Source organism: Chroicocephalus ridibundus, chromosome 10 (genome assembly GCF_963924245.1).
Source record: "Chroicocephalus ridibundus chromosome 10, bChrRid1.1, whole genome shotgun sequence".
Classification (NCBI taxonomy): Eukaryota; Metazoa; Chordata; class Aves; order Charadriiformes; family Laridae; genus Chroicocephalus; species Chroicocephalus ridibundus.
The window spans coordinates 9,255,070-9,276,406 of record NC_086293.1 but is presented as its reverse complement, the minus strand read 5'-3'; the positions used below and the strand labels follow the sequence as shown (position 1 = coordinate 9,276,406).

Sequence of the window (21,337 nt, the reverse complement as noted above, 5' to 3'; positions counted from 1 at the left end):
TCATTCAGGGAGGCACGTTGCTGCTGTCCCGCAGCTCAACAGGGCAGGATGTGTAAGCAAGAGAATCTCGCAGCCGCAGCCTTCTCCCAGTTTCCAGCTCCCTGGTCCTCCCAGTCCCTCCCAGGCCAGGGCTTCCCAAACCAGGGAACTCATGCCAATGCAGACGGACAGGCACAGCACTCCACAGCCACGTCCCAACAACCAGAGGAAGACCAGCCCAGAGGCACTGCTGTCGCTCCCCTCTGACCAGGCTGCGCCCACAGAGCTAAATCCGGGGACCCACCTTCTAGAAGAGGCTAGGACGGAAGCACCAATTTCCGCATGGGAATTACAACACCACACCTTTTTACATATCTTAGTTACTAAAAAAAAGGGGAAGATTTAAAGTAAAGAGGATGATTTCACACAAAGGGGATGATTTAAAACAAAGAGGATGATTTAAAACCTCTCCCTCCCTGCCATGGACAGGATCCTAACAGCTGCCTCCTCATTGATGAGTAATGACAACACTGGGATAAATAACAAGGCTGTATATTCCCCAGCCTGGCATGCGAGGGCTGCTGTGCTGTTGATGGTGCCATTTTTCACATGAACTCTAAAACCAAGCTGCTGACCGTTCACGGTCATTAAACAATCCCACAGCACTGTGGCAGTGAGAAGCACATCAGCCCTATTACGCTGACTCGGTCCCAGGCCAGGGAATCATACCACGGCTACGTAAACTCCCTCAGTAATCCTATTTCGATAGTCGTCTTTATTTCTTTCCTAAAATTGCATGTTGCAATACACTGCTCAGCAGCTGCCTCTTCCCAAGCCACTGCAGCTGTCTTCAGAGGTGAGAAAAGGGACACCAAAATAAGTCATTACAGGCCAGTTTTTCAGAGAAAAGTTTATGAATCAGGCTCTTGGAGATGTGAACAGCTTAAAGTGCATCCAACAACTGCAGGCACAAAGCAGGAGCACCGGGTGAGGACTGGAAGCCCTAAGGAGGTCATCAGTGACAGGTACAAACTATTATTACAAGCCACTGGGTGGGATCATGCTATTTACTCATTTCTATGTCCTCCCTTGCTGCTATGATACATACCAATAAAATACACAGAGGTGGGGCACACACAACACAATAGTTACTAGTAAGAAATATTCATGTTTTCAAAGAGGAAGGTTTGCTGCCAGCTCAGCAGAAGCCTCCTGGGCTTAAATCAACAGGTGGGATTAAACAGCCACCCAGGTTGTACGAAAGGGCAGATAACTTTATGTCACTTCTTTCTGCAGAGCGGCACGAGGGACACGACTGCGCACGCCGCTGTGCCCCTCTCCAGCCCCGAGCCTGACGCCAGGCACCACCCGCCCGAACCGCTGCCGCCGGCCGCCTGGCAGGAGTATGAATGAATGCCTCTGAAGTCGGCAAATGCATTTCAGGAGGTGATTGCTGTTGCTGCCGTGGGTGGTAGCTTGACAAACAGCTACTGAAACAAAGCCAAATTCAGGCAAGAGAAAATTTAAGAGCTCAAGGGGGAGGGTTTTCCCTCACCTTCAATGGGCCAGCAGAAGGGGAAAGTAAATCCTGGTCCTGTCAGGTGCTGGAACTGTGCACACAGAACTTAAAATATTACACCTTGCAGAGGCTTATAAATATCTGTTAAGCACCTGAAGCACATTTGATGCTGCACTCTTACAGCCCTTAAAACTCTTCACCTGGAACCAGGACTAGCTACAGGCCATGAATAAGCGTTGTAAGAGGTTTTTACCATTACCAGGAAGAAGGGTAGATTGATAAATAATGCCTGCTGCACCCAGGTACCTGCCAGCCATCAGAAAAGAAAACAGCTGGGCTTACAAGGATCAAAATACCTCTCTTTTCTGTTGAAATGCAGCCGTCAGCTCTCAGCAGACATCAGGGCAGGGTGCCTCAGCTCACTCACTCCTGGTCCCTACACAAGTCCCCGAGTCCTGGGCAGGAGTTCCAGGACACAAAGCAGGCCTCCAAAGCAAAGCCCAAAGGAGGCCTCTTCAACTCCATGCACTTCCAAACACTGCTGCGTTTCATTTTTTAAGGCATTAGAGGAAAGTCACCTTAATGAAAGATATCTGAACCAAAGTCTGAGTGCCGGGCCTGCAGCCTCCCCAGGGGAAGCACAGGCTCTGCCGCAGGACATCAGCTCCCACACCCGTGATCTGGCTGTGTAGGTACACCACCAGGTGCCAGGACACAAAGCCCTACCTGGCTGTAGAAGCTGGGGACCTGGACCCAGCAAAAAGAAGTCCTGCAAAAGGTTCATAGCTTATCCCTTGGCTGCTCTCTTTGCCAGCTTCTTCATCTTGAGAAGGAAAGAAATGCTTCTCTGCTTATCCTGCCAGATGCACCTCCACTCTGCCATGTTTGCTTAAACAGCTTCAGCTGGAGCCAGAGCTGTGTGTTTTAAGGAAAAAACACTTTAGTGATTTCACCTGTCTTTTTTTTTTTTTTAAACTCATATAGAATGGTTTGGGTGGGAAGGGACCTTAAAGCCCACCCAGTGCCACCCCCTGCCCTGGGCAGGGACACCTCCCACCAGACCAGGCTGCTCCAAGCCCCGTCCAACCTGGCCTTGAACCCCTCCAGGGATGGGGCAGCCACAGCTTCTCTGGGTAACCTGGGCCAGGGGCTCACCACCCTCACAGCAGAGAATTTCTGCCTCAGATCTCATCTAAATCTCCCCTCTTCCAGTGTAAAACCATTCCCCCTCATCCCATGTCTCCCCTCCCTGATCCAGAGTCCCTCCTGCTGCCCACGCTGCTGGGGATGCAGCCCAGGGTTTGCAGGGGGTTTCTGGGCTGCCAGCGCACATTGCCAGCTCATGTTGAGCTTCTCATCCACCAGCACCCCCAGGTCCTTCTCCTCAGGGCTGCTCTCCAGCCATTCTCCACCCAGCCTGGATTTGTGCTTGGGATTGCCATGACCCAGGTGCAGGACCTCGCACTTGGCCTTGTTGAACTTCATGGGGTTGGCACGGGCCCACCTCTCCAGCCTGCCCAGGTCCCTCCGGATGGCATCCCGTCCCTCCAGTGTGTCGACCGCTCTACACAGCCCCACATTCTGCTAGAAGGCCAGCACATGCAGCACACGGGCTTTCAGGCCCCCATCCAGCTCCCCATCTAAATGAGGCCATGCACCTAGAAAGTCTTCGGTTTTAGCGATATCTTGACAAGAAATAGCAGCCATGGTGCCCTGGCACACTCCACTTCCACTGCCTGCACCAGCGCTGCGAGGCCAACCGTCCGGCCCCAGGGAGGCAGCACCTGGTGCCGTACCCACACTCCTGCCCTGGGCACACAGAGCTGGCGACGAGAGCATTGGACCATGCACTGGCTGTGTCTGACCCAGAGCAAAGCACCCAAGCACACAGGTACACACACTTCTAACCAGTCACTGTGAGCCGGCTGTTCCTTCTCCCCTCTGACTGCAGAGGAGGCCCGAATCCAAGGCATTTTAGGAAGGTCCATCCCACCAGCACCTGTACGGAGCCACTGATGGTCAGTCGTATGCAGGAGCCTGCTGACTCAGTTGAACCATCCCAGCCTCCGCCAAAGCGCCCGGGACTTGAGCTTTGCAGGAAACCTCGCTGATAGACTCAATTTGTTTCCATTAGAGACTGCCAATTAATCTTTATCATGAATCACATATACAGTTCCCTGCTATTCTCTGCACATGGCCCTCCCAGTCCCCACACGCAGAGGTCTCATGTAAAACCCATCTGCCAGGACCACGCTATCAGACCCCACTGAGGAAACACAGAGGATAAGCGGAAGATAACAACAAATAAATCTATACAGGAGTCAACCAACTACAGAGCAACGCTGAGCGGTATTTCTAAGTCTCACAGTAGCAACTAGATTCATCAGGATCTGCTATCTCCTGCAGATGACTCCACAAAACCGATGGAGCTACGCCAAGGCACGCCAGCTGGCCCTCAGGTCACACTTCCCCACATTTTGCTAAGCAAGACAATTAAGCCAATGGAAATTTTGTATCTGTTTCTGTGATTAATATTTAGCAGTTTCCTACCAGCTCACCCAAAGGGACGGGACCTCTCTTCTCTTTTGCACAGAACCATTTTATTAAAAAGGTTGTCATGCTTCAAGCCTTGACGCCTCCTCCAGCTGTGAGCCAAACTTCCCTCCTGAGCAAGCCATAATCCCAGAAAACCATTTGGTACGGGAATTTTCCCAAAATTTACTGAGCAAAGTGGAAAGAGAGCAATAGGTAGGAAATGAGAATAGGCATAAAAGAAGGGATACAGCTACTGCAATAGGACAAGTAAAATGAAGCTAACAAGGAATGATAAATTAACCTAAGCTGCAGTTCTCCTACAAAAATGGGAAAAAATACATTGGTTTTCTTTGGCCCCAGGTTTGCAAGACTTTTTAATGTTTTTATCTGCTAAATCCATCAAAACCCTAGTTCTATTAACAATTTACACAGCAACTAAGAGTCCTAGAAGTGCAAGAAATCATCCCTTTACCACTATGCAGCCAGATGCACCATTTAAAGACTATCATCTTCAGGATCACCAGGGATGCTTTTCACCTGCCAGCCATACGACAGAAGAAGATGCTATTGATTCACAGCAGCCTTCCTGCCAACAATAACCAAATAGATCATACGATGACCTGAATTTTTCCTGGCTTAAAGAAAACCTTCAGGAAGCAATACAAAATTGAGCAGGCAATCAACAGGATGCCCAATTTTCTGCAAGATTTACAATGCTGTACCATAGTCAGTTGCATCTACATAATTAAAACTGGTTAGTTTTGCTGCATTAAAGCAACAAATCATGCATTCAACAGTAATGAGGAAGAGACATTTATTTATCTTTCTGGCCAGACAGACCAATTAAAATTGTCCATCTGAAAACACTCGCTTTAAATAGTGCATCTAAGGATCTACTGTATTCTGTATTCCCCAAGTAGCTTTAATGTGGCACTTGTAAATATGCAGCCATATCTTTATTGGCATTTATTTTTAATGCAACCATTCCTGTCTGCAAATCTAAGAGGGACAAATAAGAAAGCCTGCCTCCTAAAAAGCATCGTTGGTATTTTCTTTCTGGTACCGTCAAGGGAGCATCTGCTGCCAATCCTGGGGCCAGCCCTCTCCTCTCCCGACAGCTGCAGAAGGATGCAGGTCAGCAGCAGAAGGAAAGGCCGGAGCCACGGCACAACAACTGAAAGGAGGGACCACACCGTGGAAGACGCCTGTCAGCGGTGGCTGTGCCGAGGAGAGGTCACAGAGAGAGGTCCCCACACAGGGGCAGATGGCAAACGCTGCAGAGCGCTGCGAGGACGGCCAGCCTGCAGCAGCCACAGGCAGACACAATCAGGTGTTCCCACTCCTAAAAACGGGGTGACACTGACCCAAAGCCTCAGGCATCATTACCACCACCATGTAACCGTGCCCTGGCTATCAGCCCCGCCATCCCTCTCTACAACACCCCGGCAATGCGTGCAGCCGGCGGCACACACACAGACCCGTGCACCTCGCCCACACCCTCTATCTTCTCAACGCACATTCAGCATCACTCCTTCCCACCATGAGAAAAGCAGACAACTCTCCAGGGAGGGAATGAAGATACAGAGTCATTATGGCTGATAAATCACCCCTGTGCACAAAGATTATTCACCAGTTAAACTCCACTTATGCCAATCAAGCTCCCCACACAAAGTGCGGGCTCATCGATTTTTTTCTGCCGAGGCCGCAGCCCCCCAGAGCAGAGGGGGTCAGGGCAGGACGCCCCTCCCCCTGTCCCCGAAGCACGCAGGGCCCCTGCTCTGCTCCCAACAGCCTCAGCACGGAGGCTTTCAGCAGAACTCTCCTAAAAATCAGTCTAAGCAACATTTTTTTTTTTCTCCCCACCATGTTATTCCCAGTTGCCTGTCAGGCTCCTCTAGTAATACCTGGGCAGCCGAGGGGTTTGTCCGCAGTTCAGGCGCTGCTGGATGGTTAGTGCCTCACGGGAGCCCCAGGCGCTGGCTGACACCTCACACCTTCCAGGCTGCCTGACCGACGACAGTGGGCAGCACCCTTACAACTTCCAATCCTCTATGACATCCATCCTTTAAATGCATTTTAAACGCACCCCTACTGTGAATTACTTTAATTTCCATCCATGTTGATGTATTCCCAAGTTCACACGCAGATTTCGCACCTTTCTCCCTCCTAGTTTCTTGACCACACCATGGGGACCACCGTGCTGTGTTCAGATTTCAGACCCATCCTCCATAACAAAGCATCGCTTCTTCACATTTTCATCTTTTATCATCTTCATATGTCAGCCCTTCTGCACCAACATTTTGTTCATTAGTCTCCCTTGCCACCACTCACCCTTTTCTTCCTCCCTATTTCTTTTCCATTTTAGTCTTTCTCTGGAGATTTGGGCATCTGTCTTCACCAGGGAAGCAGGGGTTTAGATAGGAATAGAATAATGGCTAAATCCCTGAAGGAAATGAACAGGGTATCGGGGATAACGAGGTGGCCTACATGAAGTCCCTCGGCCGAGGCAAGAGAGATCAGGCCTCGGGGAAGGGGAACAGAAGCGGAGGTGGGTGTTTATGGTCACCGTCACAGCTTCGGGAGAAGGTTTGGCTGATGACAAACCCTCCCTCACGTTGGGTTTTGCTGACATTGACAACGCACAGATCTGTTGCGTTTGCACAGGCCGTACACAATGAATCAAAGTAAAAGCCGTGTTCCCTCCGCAGAGCATCCTCAGCGGCCTGTCCTCCTCGGGGCCCTGCTAACCTAACGACCAACCAGCGAGGCTTCACTGAACCTTCCAGCCTGTCACATTTTGCTCCACTGCCCCTACTTCATGGCGAAACACAGGCTACACCAGACCTCCACACTGACTCCTCAGGACTCCGATCTTTATCCTCCTCCAACACTTCAACAGCATGGGAAGGCCAGAGCCACCCCGGTCCCCACACGGAGGTGATGGCGAGGGTGACTGCTGTCAGGAGGGATCTGCGAGCACCGGAGCTCCTTCACCCCACCGAGGTCACCCCAAGACCACCTTGGTCCTGCGAGGGACATGGTGCCTCTCAGGGACGGAGCTGCCACCATCTCGAAGGCAGCAGGCAGCTGACTCGTCCCACATCGCCCCAAGCCTCAGGTGCAGTTAAAGCCTGAGCACATCCAAATTAACCTTTATTCAGATGAAAATACAGGCCGAGCACGCAAAATCAGAAAATGGACATTTCTGGAGGTATAATTAGGCACAGAATGGTAACAACTAAATTCTTAACGTCTCATCAGCAAACCCTGTCTGTGTTACAGCTGCCCAGAAAAGCGGCCCAAAACGTGATCGCTGTGGTGCAATAAAACACCCTTATACATAACCCCAGCGTTAACTGGCTAACATATGGAAACCATGAGGCTACAGAAGCCGGGCCAAGAACGATCACGGCAAACGAGTATTCCAGTTACAAACAACAAGAAGAAAAAACACTGGAAATGTCTGCAGCAAAGCTTTTGGAGAGATCAGACCCATTCCTGCCCCCAGCTACCCCCGCAGGCCCCAGCACCGGGAACCACCTGCCCAGGACATCTTCGAGAACAACACGGAAACGTGGGACAGTTTCCATGAATACATGCAAATCCCCTCCCATAAAACAGAACAATACCACAGGCTAAAAGAATATTTCATCTGCTTAACTGCAGCGTGCAATAACATCAATTTGTCCAAATTACACACAAGCAGAAAGGTAATTGGCACTGAGCAGAGCATGTTGTGACTGTTACATCACTCTTCAAAGCCAACTACAAAAGGCTGAAATGCAAGAAAGTAAACAATGGCACAAAATCAACAGACGGCCCCTTCCCCAAAATCCTTCCATCTGGCATTGCACTGCAGCATTTCAGCAGCTACTTTTCACAGCGCTGCGTGTGCGGATACCACATCCCTCAGCTCAGCTCAAGATCCAACACACTAAGTGACCTCTACAGAAAACAGCAAAGCTGGTTTAGTTTGCACATTCACAGGTTAATTTGCAGAAAAGATACTTTGTATTTTTAATTAACCCTGTCCTAACCAGAGACTTAAACATAACAAAATGGTGAACCCGTACCCACATGAAACAACCAACCAGAGGGAGATGGGAGCCAATTTTATATAATAGCAGGGGGACTCGAAGGGGGCAACCTGCTGCAAAGGGATTAAGTAGGCAGTTAAGTATCCTCGAGCTGAAAGTGGGAAAAGGAACTGTCATCAACTAACAGAATTAGGAATTCGTGCAATAATGAGTAGATTTACAAACTGAACTTACCCCAAAATATCAGTTAATACAGTTTGCTACTGATACTAAAAATTCTATTTTTGTAATAGAGAGATGGCTACACAGACTAATTTTTTCTACCTGGCCGCACACACTCAGTCTTTCACTGGACTGCAGACATTTGTGATGTTTCAGAGGGTACCAACTTTTCCATAATAAGTCTAACTGCAATAAAAATTAATTTGGAGCCTGATATTTGACGCTTAGTCGTCTCAACAGACACAACCTTTAATTATATCCTTCTCTAATATTTAGAGATAAGGCGTCTGCTTGAGAGGTCTCCATCCTGCCAGACTGCACTTGCGTAACCAGGGGTCTGTCCCCGGAACCGCGGGGCCCGGCGAAGTTCCTTACATAAGCCCTGCAGGACCGATGTGCCTCCTTCGCAAAAACGCTGAAATAACGCGTTTTCCCTGCAGCTGCCATTCCTAAAGCGCTCCAGCCTCAGCCCATCTCCAGGGGCGCCGGCAGCGCTCCCGACCTCACTCCCTCCCTCGCTCCGAGCCCCGGCCGCTGGGGCCGCAGCCGGTGCCCAGGTGGGCGCGGGTCCTTCCGCACAGCCCCGCACACCGCGGGGACCCGCAGCGCCTGGGCGTGGGAGGGGGGGGGGCTCCCGCGGCCGGTGCCCCCCCCCGCGCCGCGCCACCGCCCGCCCGGTGCCCGCGGAGGGGCGGACGCGGGGGGAGCTGCCCGGCACCGGCCCGGCCCCGCGCCCCGCCCGCCCCGCACACAAAGGCGGGCACCGCCGCCCGCCCCGCAGCGCCGCCGCCCCGCTCCGCACCTTTGACCTGCGCCTCGTAGTCGGCGATGATCTCTTTGTCCTTCTTGAACCTGCCCTGCGATGTCATCTTGGGGGAGGGCGCGGGCTCCGCCGGGACGCCCGCTCCGCGCACCGCACCACCACCGCCGCCTCACCCGGCCGCGGCCCCGCCGCCGCCCGCCGCTGCCTTCATTGGCGGCGCCGGCCGCACCGCCAACCTCCCCTCAGGAGCCGAGCCCCGCCGAGACGAGCCGAGCCGAACCGAGCCCCGCCGCGCCGCTGCCCGCCGCCAGCCGAGGCGGGGCCCTGGCGCCGCTCCCGCGCTCAGGTTGCGCGCGGGGCGGGGCGGGGCCGCGGGGCGGGGCGGGGCGTCCTCGCGGCCTGGCTCCACCCCCCGCGGGAGGGGCGGGGCGGCCGCGCCCCCCGGGCCGGGGCCGGGGCCGGGACCGGGAGCGGGACGGCGGGGGGGAGAGGCGCGCGGTTCCGCGGTGCCGGCCCGGGGGATGCACGGGGACAGGCATGGGAAGGGGGCACGCCGGGGGAGGGAGCCCCCGGGCCGCCCCCGGCCCCGCTCCGGAGGGTTCGCCCCCGCCGCGCTGCGTGTCGAGGCCGTTCCGTTAAGGAGCGGTGCCCGGGCACCGTCCCCGCACCCACGGGCCGTGCTCCCACGGCACCAGCCGCGCCGACTGCTGGCACCCCACGGATCCGCGCGGCTCCGCATCAGCCCGTCGCCCAAACGTCGCCTTTGGGGTCTGTCGCTGCCGCCCTGTTCCCCAACCCCCCGGGCACGGCACTGGCACCGGCACGGCCCCGCCAGCCAAAGGCCCGCAGGGTCCCAAGACTCCCCAGGTCATGGGAGCACATCAGCCTGGAAGCGGCTCCTCTGGGGCAAGAGCCTCGGGTATTACGGGGCTCGCAGTGCAATGGGGCTGGTGGGCATGCCCGGCTGATGGGGTGATGTCCTCTCAGGATGAGACGGGACCTCTGGGGCCGTCCCTCGGGACCGCAGCGTGTCCCCCTCCCTGCCACCCCCATTCCCCTGCCCCACACAGACCCCCTTGCTGCCGTCACCGCACACCTGAGCCCAGGCGACAGGCCAAGCGTTGAGCTGCAATGGGTTCACCAACGTAAAAGCACTAATAAACATGGCGCAGCGGCAGGAGGGGGGTCTGTGGCACACGATTGATCCCAAGGCCCTTCAGCTCACACCAAATATCCTCTGACTAGTGCTGGCTTTTAAAACTGCTCGGGGAAAGCTCCAGGTCACAGAACACGGCACACCCCACTGTTCAGAGCAACAAACACAAGTTTGCTTTTGCTTTTCCAGCCCCAGGACCAGGCCCAGCACACACGTAAAAGGCCGTTTTGAGGAAAGAAACTCCTGCTTTGGGTAATCCTGCCAGAGCATTGCCTCGTGGTGCATCTGTCGGCTGGCTCGTGGAGGTGACAGTTCGTTCTCCCTTCTGTTCATTCATCATTGCATTCACCCTGACCCCGGCCCCTTGGTCAATCACTGAAATACATGAATTTTGGTGAAATCATGTTTCATGTTTGGAAAACGTATGAAGCACAAGGCTGGGCTCTGTAAATGCCCCTCTGTCTGTGCCAGCTTCCCCAGGCACCACTACACCTCCTCTGCTTCTCCGAATTATCCCTCGCGAAACCTTGTTTTCCAGCACTGCGTTTTCCCCCCTGAGGCCAACAGCTCGCATCCACGGCAGCTAAATTAGGGGCATGAAAGTTGGAAAATCTCTTGTGTGTGGGCCCCGTTTGTGCAGGATGAGAGCCTTGAGCCTTGCAGGTGAGCACAGCACAAATGTTCCTGCGAGCCCCTTGCAGACCGGGGGGACCGGGGAGCAGGCGGACAGGGGAGAAAGCCCCTCTACGAACTAATGAGTTCTCCACTTTCGTCCAGAAGGTGTTTTGACAGAGGGGCTGCACTTGAATAGATTTTACATTCTTTGTTAATGATTTGAAAAAAAAGGAAAAACATGTTCATTCTGGCAGAAACAGCAACAAATACTATTTAAGGCTCTTTTCCAGGGGTTTTCTGGTTGAGTAAGAAACAGTAGTTGGGGCCCAGTGAAAAAACCCATACGCTTTTGTCAGCACTGAGTTTTCCGAGCGGCACATACTCGTCCCTGCGCTGGCCATGCCGGCGTATCCAGCCGCTTGGGAAGCCAGCCCCACTGTATGGTCTCTCTGTCCGGCCCCAGCTACACTCCGGTCACTGTGCCGCACAATGAATCCTTTTGTTGTGTCTTGTGTGGAGTGAATTCAGGGAGATTTGATGATTCACAGCTATTCTGCCAGCTTACAAAAAATAAACCAAGCCTATTAAACAAATAATTTACCTAGCCCGAGCAGGCAGCACAGAAGAGCATTCTGCATTTCCAGCAGCCACAGAGAGACGCGGAGAGGAGGGAGACAAAGGAAGCGCTGCTGGGGAAGCGCAGGCTCTGCAGAGCGCAGAGGCTCTGGGCTGCGGGGCTGAGCAGCCATCGCTCCCCCATGCCGGCCCTGCAGTCACCGCTCCCCAACACGGGCCCTGCAGCCATCGCTCCCCGACACCAGCCCTGCAGCCAACGCTCCCCGACGCCTTGCAGGGCCGAGGGGCTCAGAGCTCTTGCAGAGGGAGACCAGGCGCTGCTCTAGACACCCGCTGGGCACGGGGAGGGGCAGAGCACAGGGGCCACAGGGCACTGGAGTGCTGGGTCACCTTCTGGCGGCAGGGGCAGAGGCAGCCAGAGGGCTGGTGATGGTCTCTGGAACTAGCTGTGCTGCGTGCAGGTAGCAGGGCAAGGCTCTGCGCCAACAGCCCAGGGTTTGGAGGATCAAACCTCTCTGGGAGGTGAGTAAACAGGGATGGCAGACATCAGGGCGTGAAGTGACGGGGACACAAGCAAGCGGTTTGGTGGAGCTGCTGAGCGGGGTTCTCCTTGTGCTGCTGTGCAGACCCACAGAGCAACCAGGGTCCCCAAACTGGTGGCTGCAGAAGCAGAGGGCGACCCGGGGAAACAGGGCGCAGGGCAGCCCCACACACCCCCTGGCAGAGCTCTGCGAGCCCCGGCCTGGTAGAGCCAGGCACAGGGGAATGGAGGAAGCCAAGTGGGGAGAAAGGGTAAGAGTGAAAGATCTGATGGGGAGGAGCTGGGTGCAGCCAGCACAGAAGAGGCAGAAAGAAACTCGTGGAGAAAGAGAGAGGCTGAGAGTAATCCTGGGGGGGAGCTGGAAGGAACCCGGGGCAGGACCTGCTTCCCTGGGCTCCGCAAGGAATGCGGGGCGGGATTGGGGAAACATTAGCGAAGGAGTGGTGACACCTCAGTTAAGGACAACTAGGAAGTCTGGAATTAAACAGCAATTGCTGAACTGAGAAAAGGCGCGGGAGGGGAGAAGCTATTGATTTGGGGAGGGGAAGGAGGGAAGCTGCCCCCACACTGCCCCAGGATGTGTCCGTCCACCGGCTGTGAACCTGCAGCAGTGCAGGGCACACGCTGGCCATGCCCCTCGCTCTGCCTTTGTTTGCGTCACTCACCCATACCCATTTTTGTGTCAAAATATCTTTGAAACACCATTTAGGTCTGAGCAGTTTCACAGAGCTGAAAATGGTGGGATGGGACAAATGAGCAGCCGGCAGTACGGCACGTTACCCTTCAGTGGGAGGGACAGCTATGAGTCTAAATGCCGTGTGCAGGGAGGTGGCTAGAAGACAAACTTGTCTCCCAAATTTTGCTTAGGTTGGGTGAGGAATTTTTGGTGGTGGGCAACATAACAGCTGACATGGGGAAATGGAAGAGAGATCAGAGATCTATTAAGCTCCTAGCAGCCGTGATAAAGGAAAACAGAAAAATAACACAATTTGTACAAAATGGGAACATGGCGAGATTTTTCTGTCTAGAAAATCAGATGTGTAACGGTCCTTAGGCGAGGGGCAGGTTGAGCAGGGTTAGGAGCTGTTTCCAGGGTGTTCGGGTGCAGGCAAGAAAACAAGAAAACAGTAGGACATTGTAATTGAAGAAAGGAGAAAATGGGAGTGTCTTGGGCATTTTACTGGCCATAATAAATCGCATTTCAAACAAAAGGTTCAGGAGATAAACCTCAGTCGGCTACAGAGAATCGACACAATCCTCTCCATTAACACGCTGCTCCTCTGCACCATTCACACTAAATGTTTATCTGCTGCTCCAAAAGCACGGGTTTGGTAGTAAATCTTGCTCTACATAAAAACAGTTTTTGGCAGAGCTACTCTAGTGGGAAAGAAGAAGAATAGCAAGCATTCTGCAAGCCAAGCGATGCTCCTGCAGCTGTCGGGCTTGGTGGGTCCGGCAGCAATGCTGCTGCAGCCCCCCGCTGCTGCCCATGGCCACCGGCGAGCAGAAACCCCACCGTGTGTGACCAACACAGGCGTCTGCCTTCCCCGCCGGGGGGATCTGGGAAGGGACTGGAATGCCGAGTGCGAGTCCCAGCCCGAGCTTGGGGTCAGCCTCTGGGAAAAAGGCCACCGGGGCTGTCCGTGGAGCCAGCCCGGAGAGGGGACACCAAGGGAAGCTGAGAGGTGTCAAAGAATGGTCCTCCAGGAGTACTAGGTCTCTGGGGAGGGTGCCGTTGGGACGTGAGAACTTCTGTCCTGAACAACTACGGTACATCATTTTCCAAAGCAAGGAAAATTTACATAACAGTTGCATACATGTAAAGCACGGGGATAACAATGCTGTGTTCCTTTGCAGCACAGCCCAGTATGGTTTGGGACCTTATCGTTCACAGCGCACTCTCCACAAAAAAAAAAAAAGAAAAAAACAAACAGAAAAAGAGAAGCACGATCCATTTTATGATAGATTAATCCCAGTGGCAGTTACTTCTCCTTGTAACACAGGTATTAGGAGAGCAAGTACCAAGCCATGTCACAGGACAGATTCTGATTTTCTTGCCAGATTGGTTCCAGCCTGTGTGGCTGCCTCTGAGGCCAAAGCTGAGTACCCGAGGATGTCAAACCTCTTTGATCAGAATAGCCCGCAATACAGTGGTAAAAGAAAAAAACCCAAACAATCATGAAATGATATATTAGCATTGGGATTTTCTGCTATTCGGATATCACTAAGAATAAAGAAGCTGCCGTGTCTGAAGAAAAATAATCCGATCACAAATTAATGATCTTTAATAAATATCAACGTCTAAGATCATTTGAGGAATTTCTACTTAAAACAGCTTTTTAAAAGGAGGGATTACATTGTAATTCACTTTGTGACACTTTCCACACAGAATTTTTAAATGAAGAATGGGATGGGATTTAATCATAATAAATACTTCAAGCTTGAGGTATAGAGAAACCAACAGTAACTATGGCAACGTGGTCACTCCAGTAAGGCTAATGCAGATTATTTCCAGGGCACTAGCCTTGTGTGTGCTCAGGAAGCAGAGGTAATGTTTGCTTAAAGCAATTCCTAAATTAAGGAAAATTCTTTAGGCAGAAGCTGTCTTGCACTCTTTGTTTCCAGCTTCAGACTGCAAGTGTTTTGTGATACTGTTAACACAGACACAGCGGCCTTAGAAGAGCAGCAACAGTGTTTGCAGAGAGGCGCTCACATACGATTGCCCTACGTCAGGAAGAGCCCCTGGTCACACCAACTCTGCCAGTGCCAGGGCAGGCTTTGAGGAGGTTGGCTGGAGACAGGCTGGATGGACACGCCAAGCCTCAACCGAACAGGTATTGGGCTGTCTGCTGAAGCCCTTCCCAGCGTTGTGCAGCTGCAGCACTGCCCCCCGTTACCACCCCAGAGCAAGGCAGCTGTGTACGTCACCCCAAACCACCCTTGGTCTTTCTGTGACCTTTGAATGCTGAGAGAGCTGGACTCTTTAGCCTGGAGAAGAGAAGGCTGAGGGGAGACCTTATTGATGTTTACAAATATCTAAAGGGTGGGTCTAAGGAGGATGGAGCCAGACTCTTTTCAGTGGTTCCCAGTAACAGGATGAGGGGTAACGGGCACAAGCTGGAGCATAGGAAGTTCCAATCAAATATGAGAAAAATATTCTTTACGGTGAGGGTGACAGAGCACTGGAACAGGCTGCCCAGGGAGGGTGTGGAGTCCCCTTCTCTGGAGACTTTCAAGACCCGCCTGGATGCAGCCCTGAGTGATGTGCTCTGGGCAATCCTGCTTCAGCAGGGGAGTTGGACTAGATGATCTCTAGAGGTCCCTTCCAACTCTGAAAATTACGTGATTCCGTGAAAGGCCGAATTCCCTAAGCTGTACCTTGGTCTGATGGAGCTGGGGCAGGGGGATGACCTTGACCTTTGATGTGTGGCAGGACCCGTTGCAGCCTATCTGGGAAGTTGCTGTAGACCCCACCTTGGTGACCACAACTATTCCACGAGATGTGGGCTCTTCCCCGGGCTCCTGTGACCTGTGGCAAACCTCTGTGAGCAGCGAGGCTGGGAGAGACTGGCCGGACAGGAGAGCGTTCAACTTCAGCGGGATCGTCTGTGGAACAAAATCTATGCAATATGAACTGGGGAACCAGAATCCAGCCCTGATGGCTCATCTGCTTTGTGGCTATTGCAGGCGCTAATATACCTGAACTGCTGGAAAAAGACAGCCATATACACGTTTCCCAGTGTAAGAATAAACTGTCTGGAGACATGTAATATGGAAGCTGTTTGCACTGCGCTACATCATCTTTGTTTTTTTGAACCTTACATACTCTTTCCTGCCAGCACAGTGCTGTTATCTTGTCATACTAACAAGTAAGAGAACTAGTTCTCCCTCTGTGCCCTTTTTTATCTGTGTGTAGTGAAGTGCCATTGTAACTTGGCACTGACAAAGCTGTATCGATGTATCCTGCCTTTGCAGCAAAAATAGCTGCATCCAGAGATGAATCTTGATTTCTGTATGCCTTAGGTTTTCCGTGAGAAAACTCTGGGAGGCTGCAAGGCTTCAGACGTTCTTGAGCCATGTGAGATGCTCAGATGAAAAATGTGTCGCGTTTCTGTAGGACAGTACTGGTCTGGTTCCTTCACCAGATAGAGAGCTGGAAGAAGAAACTAGGGAGCAGACCTAGGAAAAAGCAGCCCCTTTCTGCCCGTGTTTCATATTGCAACTGCAGCAGGGTCTCGGTGGCCCGCCTCCTGCACTCAGGACCTGCATCACTGACTAGAGCTCTGACTCCTAGGTGTAACCTCTGGATTCCTTCTCTTCCCCTTTCCCAGCAGAGACTGGAAATAGCCCTTCCCAGCACCCCCACAGTAGGCAGCAAAATACCCAAAACATGAAACTGCTTCATTACAATCCTTGAGAGGCAGCGGACACTTCAAACAGCACGGGAGAGAGCGGTCTCCATGGGGTGATGAACAAAGAAAAGCTGCAATTGTGAGGGGGAAAAAAGGGAACCAGAAGCAATTGCTGTCACTTCCACCTCTGGCCTTTCTCGCACCACCCAGCTTTTCCAGTGTGGGTGTGCAAGGGTACGAGGAGCTGACCCAGGCTCCCTCCTTTGGCTGCGCTGGAAGCGATGCTCAGCCCGAGCCGCGGTGATAAAGCTGGGGGCAGAGTCAAGGGCCCATCTGTGCTGGAGTTCTCTGTGTGTCCTACAACAGCACAGCAGCCTTGGGGACCTTTTGGAAAAGCGATCTGCTGTGGACAATGCCGAACAGGACTCGGTGGAGCAAATTTACTGTAAGCAGCTTCCACCACCTATTCTCCGGGTTAAGTGCAGTTTGCTTTCACTAATGTCCACTGGTAACAAGCCTGTTTTTACTGGGAACTCTTAGCAGAGAGGGCTTCTTTGCCTCCCAAACATTTCACTCAGGAGGATGCAATTTGAGACCCAACATGTTCCTTTTCAGGTAAAGCATCCCAAAAGTTTGCTTTTTGTTTTTATTTCATTTGGGCTTCCCACAGCTCAGTTGTAAGTAGAAGGATATCCTCAAAAAATACACGTGTAGTAGCTTTGAATACATTAATATTCAGAGAAGAAAAGGAGCTCTCTAAAAATATGAGCCCATCTGGATACCTGTCTTTTTCACTGTTACCATTTTTAAGCCTTTGTAGTAACGGTAGAATTTAGCATTATGCTGGTCAATAATTTAAGTCACTGTAAGAAATGGGAATATTTACTTGTGACTAAAAGCACAAGATATTATGATAAACAGCTTGACAACAGCAATTCTTCCCAGCAGCTACAATTCTCCCGTAAAAGGCATTTGAGACACCTTCCACTCAGAATTTGGTGCAACTCTGCGAGGCCAAAGTTGCACTGCACGTTGCTTAAGCAGTTGTGAAAGGTCTCTTGCTAACACTTTCCTGCCAAAGCCTCTTATTTCCTGGGGGAGACGACCAAGGCCGCACGGTCGGAGCTGCACGTTGGTTTCCCTGCTGGGACCGGTAGATTCCGCTGCACCGGGGCGGGAGCGTGGGGGCAGGCGGTGGAAGAAGGGGCTTCCTCCACAGCGGAGCCTCCAAACCCGGTGCTTTGAGCAGTACAGGACCAATTTCTCTTCTAATGCTTGGGAAAACTGCACTCTTAGAAGACTCTAGTGTCTGAGTTGATGGAAATATTTACTTTATATCCAGCGATGGGGTGTGGGTTTCAAGGTCTCAGTGTTTTTGAGCTCACCAAGTGCAGGGACGAGGAGGAGCAAGACCCGGGCACTTGACCCAAGTTGCCAACGGGGTTATTTCATGCCATGAATGGCACATTCAATATAAATTATAAAGTTTGCTGAGAATTTCTGTCTCTCCCTTGATGGCTGTGGTTCAGAGAACTTCTCACCCCGGTGCCAGAGCCCTGAGCCCTTCGCTTCCTCCCGAAGCCACAGCGCTCGCAGGGTCCCACATGGGCTGTCCCTGCTGGGAGTGCACAGCTCCCTGCTGAGAGAATGGGCTGTATTTTTATATTGGTATTGAGATCAATATTGGTTCTTTAGTTTTATTAATGTTAATTATCTAGTCTTATTCTATTAAATCTGTTTATATTTCAGCCCTCAAGTTTCCTTGTTTTTTCCTGATTCCCTTTCCCAGGTCGGGAGGGGTCATCGGGTGAGAGAATAATTGTCTAAACGACAACAAATTGTTGTGGGTTTCTCAAACCATGACACCAACCCACCTCCTTCCTCTCAGAGAGGAAGGGTCACAGCTGTCGCTGCAGAAGGAGGGAGGTTGTCCCAGGCGCCTTAGGAAGGACATCACCTGCCCAACGCTGTCCTCTGCGTATGAATATCCAAGGTGTGCGTTTGAAATCCAAGTAGCTGTTTAAGCCCTACCCATAGGACAGGTTGGAGTCCTTTGCCCTGTACTACTTAAGCCCACAGATTTTTGCACAGCAGCTTTCAGGGTAAAGCGACAGGAACCTCATTTCTGGTTCCCTCCGTTGCTCCACTTCCTTAGATTTAATCTTGTAGTAAAAGCAGGGTGGCCCACAGTTCTGCTCGGGCTGGTCCCTCCTGGACACACCGGGCTGAATCTGAGGCTGACAGAGCCCTGCTGTTATTTGTACTCCCACTAATTGAGTAAAGCTAAATATGTAATATTTTGAGTGCGACAGCCAATCCCCTTTCCCTGCATGTCGTTATTCCTCTCTGTCTCCATTTTCCCCCATCCTCTCCCCACCACCAGCGAAGACTCCCCCCCTGCAGCCAAGGCTGGGGCTCTGAAGGTGACAGCCCCACCAAGGACCACGTAGGTCATTTGTCCAGCTGTGTTCTACCCTGACGGGGTGGCTTTGCCTGTGCAGAAGTCACCCCAGAGATGCAGACCCAGTGGCCGCCTCACGGGGTGCCCTACAAGAAATAAAGACTGTGGGGTGGGGAGAGGGAACTGAAACGCAGTATTGCTTTAAAAATAATTTTAGCATTCATAAATTCAAACGACCTCTGTTACAGCAATTTAGATTACACATTTCTCATCTACGCCATTGGCATACACTGAACTTTGCCAAAACCCAACTTGCCAAGAACTGTTTGTTTCTTTTTAAAGAATATTAAAGCTTTGGGGATTTTGGTACAGAATATGAGTTGTGGCTTAAAATACATGATGTCCACATGCAAAAGAAATAAAGCCAAGAAACCTGGTATTTATAATCACCCACTGGATTTAAATAAGTTAATTTGATTTAATTGGTTTCTAAGGGGAAGGAAGAAAAAGCAACGCAGGAATTCTTGTCACAGGAAGGCATGATTTCTAGCTGAAATCTAACACAATTAGCGGAGCAGGATTCAGTTACTGAAGGCAAAAAAGAAGGCAAATCAAGAGTCAATTGAGTTGCTGCAAAATTTAATATCTTGCTGTCATCTTTGTTCTTAGTAGAGAGTTGCTGTAGCAACAGACCAAAAAAAGAACTTGCACTAGAGGAGGAGCTTGCTGCTCTTTTAACAACGTCTTTTTATCATCCCTGAATTACTGTTTATGAACAATCAATCACACCCAGCGGTATCAATGACCACAGATACAAGGCCAGATCCCGCAGATATTAAGCCTATCACACAAAGAACTGTGTTTTCAGCTCCTCTCTGTAGGTTATATGATGGAAATTTTCTTTTGTGGGATTGAGCCCATTTTTATCACACGCAAGATGCAGCTATTCCTCGATCCATTTACATCACCAGTGGCTCTGCACCTTGCAGATTAGGGCTGCTTGTGTCTGCGCATCCTATGAAGAAGAAATAGCTTTTCCTACCACTTTCTAGATGATGCAGGCGGCACAGGAGCTCCTGTGGACAGGGCATGAGGCAGCAGAGCAAGGCAGCGCCGGGGCTAATGGCCCAGCACCATCGGGGCTGATGACCCCAGCACCGTCGGGGCTTGTTCCACGGGGCAGCCCTGCCAAAGCCAGGTGCGTCAGGTCCAGCTGAAGCCAAAGAAATGCTGTAGCATGTGACTGGCTGCAAGCACGGACTTGCTTTCTGGCTTTAGGGTCACTGCTATTTATTGTTTGCAACTAATGTAGTCACACGTGATCTCTGTTTCTCCATCTGCAATACGAAACCAACTAATCGCATTTTTAGGCACTTTGGGATCCCGAACTCATAAGCGCAGGGTGGCCAGAGCCTGGAGCTGCTTCGGTCACACACACAGCATGTCACAGCACATCCACCTTATGTGATGCTTGATTTTATTTGCCAACAGCACACAGAAATGAGGGTCCCCCTGCAGAGCCCACGCCTCGCCGGGGCCAGGCGTTTCCAGCAGCAGCCTCCTCTGTTTGGCAGCCGCCAGGGGCACGAGGCAGGAGGAGCATGCGGGTGGGCATGGGGCCCACTGGGACAGAACTGGGGCCCACTGGGACAGAAAGTGGGGTCTGATCTGGGACACCGAGGTCTTGGGCACGTCCCTGTTTCCTCATCTGTAAATGGAGTTTGCATTCTTGCTTTCTTCTGGGGGGTCTGTTGATGGAAATCTTGTGTGCGGGCTAGGTATCACTGCTGTCCTGCCTGTACTAACCAGCACCATCCACTTGCTGCAGACATTCAACCTATTTTATTTGTTTATTTAAAATTCACCCTGTTGCTCCTCACTCCAGCATCTTTATCTGTCCCAAGCAGTGCTGCGGAGTAACAAGTACCAGTATCAGGAGTGTGGGGACACCGGCAGCCACTGAGGCCTCTCGCAGCAAGTGTCCAGGCTGCCAGGGCACCCAGCACACTGCGGCTCACAACAGCCCACCGCAAGCTCGCCGCGGCTCGCCAGACTCGCCAAAGCCAGCCCAGGCTGTGTCATCCTGCCTGTAAGGCATCCTCCTGTGAGGCTGTTGGAGCGATGGCTGGAGCCCTGCTTGCACCCTGGTTCGCATTTCTTGCTGCAATTAGTCAGGTCTGTCGGACTTGCGGCTGATGATGGGCAAGTAGCTGCGGCTGGAGGCAGGCTCTGGCGAGGAGGGACCCCCCCACCATGCAGGGACCCCCCAGCCCTTCGCCTCTTTGTTGGACAGCCGGCAGCGGCAGCCTCTGCCCGCTCCCACATCGCTGGGGGCTTCCAGCAGGAGAGGCGAGAGGAGAAAAGGAAAAGCCTGGGAAACTGAGACTGCTCTGTGCTGCTCACACAAAGCGCTATTGTTCGGGGGGCTGAGAGATGCATTTTAGTAGGGCAGCCTGTCCTCTGCAGAGCGCGGCCCTGGAGCGGCACACAAGGCAAAGGGAAGCTGCATGCGAGGCCTTCTGTCTACAGTGACAGCGATTGATGAAGGAAAAGGGGCCAAATGGAAAACACGCCTTTCAGAGAGAATTTAGCCCTCTCATTAGAGCTGAATACAGCTGGCCAAAGGGGCCTTCTCGTGGAG

The 21,337-nt window shown here is 52.2% G+C and overlaps 1 protein-coding gene across 5 annotated transcripts in view; it reads right to left on the bottom strand.

Annotated features, from left to right (window-relative positions):
- The window catches only part of SRGAP3 (SLIT-ROBO Rho GTPase activating protein 3), a 122,095-nt gene extending 112,693 nt beyond the window's left edge, over positions 1 to 9,402 (bottom strand). For 4 of the 5 annotated variants that reach the window (XR_010072840.1, XR_010072839.1, XM_063348425.1 and 1 more), the window contains exon 1: positions 9,095 to 9,402. Coding sequence is in view for 3 of the 5 variants with exons in the window: in XM_063348425.1 (XP_063204495.1) it covers positions 9,095 to 9,161 (67 nt within the window). In the remaining 2 variants the exon portion in view is untranslated. The remainder of the gene's footprint in view (positions 1 to 9,094) is intronic. The other variant, XM_063348426.1, reaches the window with a different exon arrangement.
- Between the last annotated feature and the right edge of the window lie 11,935 nt (positions 9,403 to 21,337).